Source organism: Echeneis naucrates, chromosome 6 (assembly GCF_900963305.1).
Source record: "Echeneis naucrates chromosome 6, fEcheNa1.1, whole genome shotgun sequence".
In the NCBI taxonomy this organism is placed as follows: Eukaryota; Metazoa; Chordata; class Actinopteri; order Carangiformes; family Echeneidae; genus Echeneis; species Echeneis naucrates.
This window is the reverse complement of record NC_042516.1, coordinates 13332501-13341782: the sequence shown is the minus strand read 5'-3', so window position 1 is coordinate 13341782 and position 9282 is coordinate 13332501. Positions and strand designations below refer to the sequence as shown.

Below are 9282 nucleotides of genomic sequence, written 5' to 3'. Positions count from 1 at the left end.
AACTTAAATTTATGCACTCGAGCAGTACTTACTGTCATTGGAAAAATTGTGTCTGCTGGCTTTCACACTTAAGGTCTGCTGTATTTCTTCTTTCTTTCTTTTTCTGTGTGAAATCATAGTTATAACTATAGATTATTGCAATGTAACGTTTTCAGTCAGTAGTGTCACATTTATAAAGACGGAAACAAGACACATTTTTTTTTTTTGTCTTGATGTACAGTGTATGTAGCAAACACTACCCAAGCCAAAATGAAGAGTTATGGTGAATATGTTTTAGTTTTTTTGTTTTTTTTTTAAATCTATATTTTATTACTCTCATGACAGATGCGCATTTCCTATTGCAATAAGACTTTGCTGCCTGACAGTTGCACAGAAATAACCATCAAACATTCAAATTCTCTTCATCTTTGTGAAACTAGCTTTGTAAAGCTACAGTTTATCTCTTAATCAGGGATGGCACTGGTATAAAGTATTGCCACTGAGCATTCAGCTGCTGCACCAAGCTTGTTCGGAGCTCAGTGCACGGACTTCCTAGATGTTGCTGTTGAGCAAAAAAAGAAAAAGACAAAAGAAAAAAATGTCAGACTGCAGTAGAGCTGAGAGAAAGCACTCAGCACCTTTGAAATAATGTTTAAAGTTGTTCTTAGTCCACGATCAGTGCTGTAATTGGTGAGGCTAATTGAATTCACACACACTGTTCAAATTGTATATTTATTCATGTTTTGATTTAAACTTTTAATGGTAAAAGGTTGTGCTTTGTATAAAAGGTGGCAGTCCTTGTGTATTAGAAGATCTCCCACTTATGTTTCTTTCTTTCTTTTTTTTTTTTTTAATTGTTTACAAAAGATGTCCTTGGTTTCACTAATTTACTTGAATTTCCATTTTGGGCAGTTATGTCATGTATATTTAAGCCTTTATGACAAATTGTCCTAAAGCAGGTATTTTTAAAAATCATTTTTATTCGACTTTTCTTCCTTTTTTTTTTTGTGTGTGTGTTGTGTTTTTTTTTTTTTTTTTTTGGTTAAGGTATATTACTGACGGTCTTAGAATCAGCCAGAGGAGTAAAGTGAGTATTGTTTGTCTTTCCAAGCCCATGATCACCTTGAGGGTTCTTTCAACACTGTTCCACTGTTCTTTATAACTACAGCAAGTTTCCAACATGTTTTCTTTATCCCCTTTCCCCCCCTGCATGTCCAATCATTGGGATGGAGCCCAGATTAACATGTGTCAATCACCTAGCTGACAACAAGAGCAGAATCACTCCCAACTCCTTGCAAGGATTCTACCTCAGCTGTTTAGACAGATGTTTGGGAATACTGATGCAAAAAGAGAGGATGATAATTTGAGAGTAGCTTGATTTTAATGTCCTGCAGAGCCTGTGTGTCTGTTATTGAGTGTTTGTTTGTCTGTATGTGTGTGCGTGCAATGAAGGATATGAAGCACTAGTCACAACCTGAAGTTATCATGACCATCTCTCCCAGAATCTGTTAAGAAAGCTGTATGTTATATATACACACATATATAAATAAATAAATATATAGATAGATATATATATCTATTTAGATATATATATATATATATATGGTAGGGTTATTTTAAAGTAAGTGTAAACGACATAAAAATGAGAAAATATGTGATCTTTAAATTTACGTCTTTGTTACATGTACAAATAAACCCTGAGTTTGTAAATATTTGTATACATATTTCTAAACCTGTTTAATTTTTCTATGCACTTTTTTATTTATAATGTTATTTGCCTAATAAAGATGTTACAATGTTTGAACAAAGTCAATGTTTTATTAAAAAAAAAAAAAAAAAAAAAGACATGTTTAGTGAACAATGGAACATTAATGTAACAAAATGCTGATGCTTCAAAATGAATATGCCTGAATACAGGGTTCTTGAGTAAACTACCTCCTCTTTTGAGTAATAGGAAATATTTCAAGTTGGATGACGCAAATGCAGTCGGCATTAGATTTGTTTAAACAACTCTTTCAGGCGGGAATGTTTTGAATTTGGCAGACCTTTGCAAACACTGCTTTGCTTCTTTGACTTGCTAAAAAAATAAATATTCACTACCTCATTCAAATTTCTTTCATTATCTACAAGTAAACTCTGTCCGATCCCAGATTTATGACTTGGGCTCTTTTTGGAAAACCTCATCTATAGATATCTAAAGTAAATACAATAACTTCAGTTTGAGTTTTGAAATTACCTCTCTACAGAGAACAGAGCTGGGCATTGGACCGTACGGCACGAAGAGGGGCGAGGCCTTCTAGTGCATTTTAGGCATTTAATTAAACGTTAATGTCTTTAACTACTGTAAACTCAGGTAACAGGAAATATTAGCCATCTGTTTCACCAGCTTCTGACAGATTTAAATGTTTTGGACAACATTTGACTGATACTCCAAAGCCTACAAAAGGCCTTCGTAACCTGGTTTGTTCCATCTTGGTTGCTCGCCGCTCTCCCTACAGCCACGCAGCAGTCTTTGACAGTGGGAATGACACCACAGGAACCTGAGGGAGTAGGCACCCCCCCTCCTTCCTTCACAGATTGATCAGTGACATTGCTCATACTGATGGAAAAACAAAGGTTTTTGAGAAACACCTCAGAAAAAAAAAAAAAAAAAACCTCAACCATTTAGGACCCATTTCCTGCCTGCTTGGTTGAGGGCAGGCAGACAGATTGATTCACCCAGCCTGCCTGCCATCGTTCAAGGTTGTATCTTTGAGAGCTGACTCTAAATATACAGTAGTTTTATGCAGCAACCTTTGCGCGTGATGCGTAGAATTGTCTGTTCTCTTTATTGGTGTGTTTCTTTGCAGTTGAAGATGAATGAATGAATGCATGGAATAAATGGAATATGAAAATATTAAAGTATATAAATCCATCTGGGGTAAAGATGATTTTTCAAAGGTTCTTATAACACTCACGGGAGAAATTAATACTATACAGCCATCTCATTCAGCCTGAGCTGGGCGAGAACGGCAACAGCATCATTGCGGTCCATTTGTCTGAGCAGCTTGGCCAGGTGCCCTACTGTCCAGTCCGGTTGCCTGCTGATGACCCCCTCCAGCACAGCTTTCAGGGGGCTCTTACTGTCCTTCATAGAGTAGGTGTAAGTGATCCAGGCGGAGGAGAAGCCACAATTAGATGCCAGATGTCTGGTGTTTTTCACTGCAAGGCTGTCTGGGTCCAACAAAATTACCAACTGTTCCAAAACATCCAGGTTGTCCATCACTGTCTGTAGAGGCGCTGACACGATTTCAGGACCTGCAGAAGCGTGGAGAAATGACGTACATTGGAAGAGTGATTTTCTTTGCACCGTATGTCCACAATATGCAGTTACTCTCTACACTGGTGTTCTGTGTCATTACGGTGTATTTTGGGAAACAATAATAACAATAACAACAACAACAACAACAACAATAATAATAATAATAATAATAATAATAATAATAATAATAACAACAACAATAATAATAATAATAATAATAATAATAATAATAATAATAATAATAATAATAATAATAACAATAATAACAATAATAATAATAATAATAATAATAATAATAATAATAATAATAATAATAATTGGGGGATCGAGGGAGTGATGTCCAGAGGAAGGAGGTGGAGACTGGGAAGTTTTTGGAATCAAGCAAGGACGCAGAGGTGAAAGAATGCAGATCAATGGATTTACTGTATGTCGAATTCATTCCCACTCACTGACTATGTCCTTCAGATCATTGTTGCAAGCTGGAGAAGAAAGGGGAGAGAATCCTGGACTTCTCAATGACAACTTTCTGCTAAAACTCCATACTGTGCACTGACCTGCATGACAGATTTGCACAGTTAATGTTAGTTAATGTCAGGTAATCACTTTAAAATTACAATCCAATATCATAATGTATTGGCACTGTATCACCTTTTTGTGACTTTTGCCTTTTTTATGCTAACTTATCTGTGTCCTAAGCTTCACTTTGTATATATATATATATATATATATATTGCAAACCCCTTTTCATCTTCAGGTAGATTATGGAAGCATATATCACAGCAAGCAGAATGAAGATTAGGACGAAACATGGAACAATCCCTGCAAAGACAAGATAAAACATGGTAAAAGTTATATTTAGACTAAAGAAATGTGGACTTGTTACATGCATGCTTATCTTACAAAAAATATCAGAACTGGCAGGATCTCCCAAAGTTGTATCTATGGCTGTACTGACAGTTGTTGCTGCTGGCTTAGAGAAGGATCCTTGGGTTGTCTTAATCTGAAGTGAGAAGAGTTAAATGAGATAGTTAAGTGAGACTGCAATTCAGACAACCACAGAAAGGGAGTCATCTGAACTCCCAAATTTTCACTCACCCTCCCACGCTCACACTGTGGACAGGATGCACTGATGACTAACAAAACAGTGCCACATCTCCGTCTCCAAGTATTCCCTGTAAACCAATTAATACCATCCTAACCATAACCATTTTACATGGAAAAAGTCAGATAACTCAACTCATTCAGCCAATCAAATGCAGCCAGGTCAGAGCCGAGGCCTCCGCAGCCAGATACAGCTGGTTGTTGGCAATAAGTGCAAGAGTCACAACAATACTGAGAGCACTTTCAGAGCAGCATGTGGCCTGTAGAGACGGAGATCAGGGAACAGGATTGGATTTTTCCATCTATTCATCATGTAGCTTTCCCAACCAAAGTTCTGTTTCTGTTGTGCTGGAAAATTTCTGCGCTCTATGTCACACAAACATCTCAGTCCTCAGCCACACTGCAGATAAAATATGATACAACTATACAATTCTTTTAACTCTCTCTCTCCCTCTGTGTATATATATATATATATATATATATATATATATATATACACAATATACATATACACAGAGGGAGTAGACCAATATATATATATATATATATATTGGAGTTTTATATTTTCGAGTTGACAGGTTTGGGTCTTTTTGTCTTTTTGTTCTTTGTTCAGTCCAAGGTACTTAACCGTCGGGAATTTTTGATGTTGCTTCATTTCCTGTGTTACAACAATTTCAGTTAATACTGTTAATAGAGACAAACTGCAGAAGTGTCTGGACCGCAGAAGGGCAGAGAGGAAAGGGGACGCGATGAAAATGTGTCTGCCATTTGCGCTCATGGCCAGTTCACTCACCCTGCTGTCGGTGGGGACGGCCGGACTTGGTCTGTGTGAGGAGAGAGTAACATGAAACAGGCTGCTGTTCACTTCTGGGTCAGGTGGTGATGGTCGGTCCTTTCCTACCTTGCATCTTTGCACTGGGTGTCCCTGGTTGAGTTGCAGGGCAGCTCCGCAGTGTACCCGGCCGAACACGGGCTGCACTGCCGGCACTTGGCCCAGCTGCCGTTGTTGAAAGTGTTGCCTCCGCATCCACGGACCGACGGGACGTGTCGCCCTCCGTTGTCATCAAACCCACAATTGGGATTAACTTCGTATCCTGGGAGATGATACAACACAATAAAATACAAAACAATCCAGCGGGGTGAAATGCGGCCGCACAGACGCTCCACCTGGCAGTAAAGGCTCCGGGTGGCACGGCACACAGGTCCGACTCTGCCGGTCCCAGCGCTTCGTCTCGTCCTTGCAGTTTTTGGAGTACCTCTGGTTCATCGCGTCAGCTGCGAGGAGAACAGGAGCCTGCGGGAGCAATCTTATTTCAAATCTGACCTCAAATCAGCAAAACAGGACGAGAGGTAGCTGCTCAAACTGGAGATACTGTCGTCACCTTTGTTCAACTGCTCGTCCAACAAAAGGTCTGACAGCAACAACAACAACAAAAAGCGAAGAGGCGTGACAGAGATGACTTGGGTGGCGAGTGAAGTCTGAGGGCGGCAAAAAGCTTGCAGACTTATTCCCCTTCGTGGTAAAGTCCTTGTAGTCATCATCATTGTGACGACCTCCCTGTCTAATCATATCACACCATGTCTCCTTTTTCGGTTTACAGGGTCTGTATGTTTTCTCTCGCTTCTTTCGTTCTGCCTTGTTGTGAAACACAGTGAGTGCAGCCTCCCGCTATCAGGTGAAAAATAAACAGACAAAAATAATCCGTGCAATTGTGACGGATTGAATAATATTCAGAATCGATATTCCCATGTTATACTCAGCATGTAATTCCCATGTAATAGTTATTGTGACAAGGAGGAATATGAGAAACTGAAAAGTGAACCAGAGCAACTGAAACTTATGGTGCAACAGAGAGAGGATGAAATGCAGGGACTCACTAACAATACCACAAAGGATACTGCACCGATCCACACCGCCTCTGCCCATGCCCATAGTCCAACTTGGCGAAAAGACTATAAAATCTCTGGTCAGATTGGTGAACCAGGGCTGAGGGACAGACTGACAGAAGGGAAAAAGGGATGGATGGATCCGGCTGATACAGCTGCCATGAGAACTCTGAAAAACAGAACACCACAAACAGTTGGTGAGTTGAGACAAGTTCTTGGACTGTTAAGTTATTATAGGCAGTATGTAAAGGACTTCTCATGCATTGCCAGTCCCCTTTATGACTTAACCAAGGGTCCAGTTAAAGAGGAATACTCACAATCAGAGGAAAGGAAGTGGCATAAAAACAGAAATGCAAAAGTGGTGCCATCTCACACACAAATTGCATGGACGGGCCTTCACCGACAAACCCTTGAACAGCTGAAAGACTGTCTGGTTCGACCACCTGTTTCCCAGATTCCATTTCCAGATGCTTCCCAGCCGTTTGTACTTCACACAGATGCATGCAATAAGGGGTTAGGAGCTGACGGGAAACGTCGAGTGATTGCATATGGATCACGAACATTGTCAGCATCAGAGAGGAACTGTCACCTCCACTCGGGTAAACTGGAGTTCCTTGCCCTTAAGTGGGCCATCACAGAACGTTTCCGTGACTATTTGTATTATGCGTAAGTATTATGTGTCAGTATTTGCCCCCTGGAGTTTCCAGTGCATTTTGTTTTTCCCTAGAGGCTCAGCCACCACCCCATCCGGTCCTCTGGTTTGTTAGTGTTTATTTGTTACTTTGTTAATGAAGTTTTGTTTACCCATTTCCTGAGACTCTTGGACCCAGACTCTGTCTGGTATGTCAGAGTTCTGGTCAAATCCCCTGCCATCAAGAAGGAAAAAATCTAAAAATGACCATTAAATCCCCGCAATTTAACAGTCCCTCAGATTGCCCAATCTTTTGGTTTGGCCCTTGGGTTAGCTCATGATGTCCTTTCTGCAGAAGGGAGGTCCCTGTGGTGCAATTTTCACTTGAAGCCATCTACAGAAAAGGAAGTGCAAGACACATTATAGCACTGACACTCACCTTAAATGGATAAACTGGAGTGAGTTAACATTACTTGGTAGAAGAGGTCACAGTAGTGCTCATCCTAATAGCAGATAAAATCCTGTACGAGCCTATGAGTGTTCTTATTGTTGGCAAAGACATGGAGCCAAGGAAATACAGGAATCATCCTGCAGATAAGCCTGACTCAGCCAAAGGTTAAATCTACACCATCATACTCACTGAGAACATTTCCAGGAGACTGTTTAGTTTATTGTCCATTGTTACCATTTACAACTAAAAGCAAAACTGAGTGTGGCCACTATCTGAATTCATTGGAGGCGTGTGGTAACACTGTTAGTCGTCAGTGGAAGTGAAAGGAGCTGTGAAAGCGCTGTATTCAGTAAACCTCATGGGAAAGGATGCGATGTACATTGTGGGGCATTAAATTGGCTCCGAGTGAGATGGGGACAGAAAGACTCAGGCATTACGAAGATGTTACACAAATGATGAGAGATGCCACTGATGCACTGCTGAGTGTGTATTAATGGGAGCACAGAGACACACACCTGAGAGTTTTTAGCAGTTATCTGATACAGCAGACAGAGTTCATAGAAGCAACTTCACTGTAACTGCCCTTGATATGTGTCTCAAAAGCGTGGACTTGATTAACATTTTTCTCATTTTTTACGAGACATTGGAAGGTTTTGTAAACATGCAAATACAAAGTTTGTGTTGCGCAAGTTGAATAAAAAGATATTATGCTTAGACATTATGACTAAATTGTCAGATAATGGATTTTTTTTTTTTTTTTTTTTTTTGATCTTTTTATTTCGAGCTTAAAAACACAAAGTGATATCAATACGAAACAAGTGAAAAAAAATTGAGTGGTGAAATTGAAACATATATTCTCCTGCCTGACTGATTTTTCAATACAATTTTGTGTTCTTCTTGGTTTGCTTGCCACTGCTCATGAGTCTCTGCAGCCTAGTCGCATTGCGCATGTAGTCCAACTCCTCCACGATGACACATGGTTCCTCCCTCAAGCTAGTCCATCTGGTATTGTTTTTCTCCTGAAAAAGCTTTCCTTTAACTGAAGGGAAACTTTCCTTCTAATTTGAAACATCAATATATTGGACTGTGGGGATGAATTGCCCTAAAGAATTCTGAATCTGAATGCTTGCCAATCTTGTCCACCACTTTCTGGTTATGACAAAGTTCAAGCTGTGTTTGAAAGGTTAGAGTGAGGTATGCTAAATAAAGAAAAGGTTCTCTCGTGTGGCTGTTCTGAAGATCCAAATCCTGTGGAACAATCTGCTCCTGTGGGTCCGCGGACCCTAAATACATAAAAAAAGTTTGATGCCCAAAGAATCATACATGCTCTGCTGTTATTGTTAGTGTTCATGTCTTCGTATTCATCCATTCCATGAGTCCTATGAAAAGAGACTATATCTTTGAGAGAAGGAGGATCCCTGAATCTATTTACGGGAACAGGCTGCACAGGAGCTGTGGGTCTACGGTGACCTGACATGGGCTAATTGTCCATGTCCTGTCAAACTTCTTGTGGCTTTTTGTTCTGCAGCCACAAAAAATTCAGAACTGGAGCTATGTAATGAACGTAAAATAGTCGTTTTTCATTTCTTAAGAATCTTTGAAATTTCAAAACACTTTCTGCCAGTGTTACCAAAAATATGTTTGTGAGTTCCAACGAAACGCATGTCTGTAGAATAGAAAAACATAGTGGTTAAAGTGGTGGTGGATAAGCGTTAAGGTTTGGAGACATGTTCATAGTGTAAGAAGACCAGTCCTATTTAAAACTCATGACCGCCTTTCAATTGTTTAGTTGTTTTATAGAAAGTCTGGGATATAGCACCAGGACAAATGACGGAAATCAAAGCTATAATAAATATTTTACTCACGCAGAAATTCCCCCCACAGTGAGTCACACAGTTGGCAGTTTCAGCACAGTTAACTCAATATTCTGTT

At 39.7% G+C, this 9282-nt stretch overlaps 1 protein-coding gene across 3 annotated transcripts; it reads right to left on the bottom strand.

Moving 5' to 3' along the window:
• Positions 1-1830: 1830 nt before the first annotated feature.
• Positions 1831-6868, bottom strand: igflr1 (IGF-like family receptor 1). Of its 3 annotated transcripts, XM_029505390.1 has the most exons (9): positions 6586-6868; positions 6260-6437; positions 5764-5860; positions 5549-5675; positions 5283-5475; positions 5175-5205; positions 4019-4280; positions 3730-3834; positions 1831-3276 (listed from the first exon to the last, which is right to left on the bottom strand). In XM_029505390.1, exons 4-9 carry the CDS (start codon positions 5646-5648, stop codon positions 2951-2953), a joined length of 1017 nt encoding a protein of 338 aa, XP_029361250.1. In that variant the 5' UTR covers positions 5649-5675; positions 5764-5860; positions 6260-6437; positions 6586-6868; the 3' UTR covers positions 1831-2950. The 3 variants fall into 3 exon arrangements, with proteins under 3 accessions (XP_029361250.1, XP_029361249.1, XP_029361251.1); XM_029505389.1 differs by having other exon boundaries at positions 5764-6437; XM_029505391.1 differs by having other exon boundaries at positions 4019-4099; positions 4181-4280; positions 5549-6437; positions 6586-6866.
• Positions 6869-9282: the final 2414 nt, after the last annotated feature.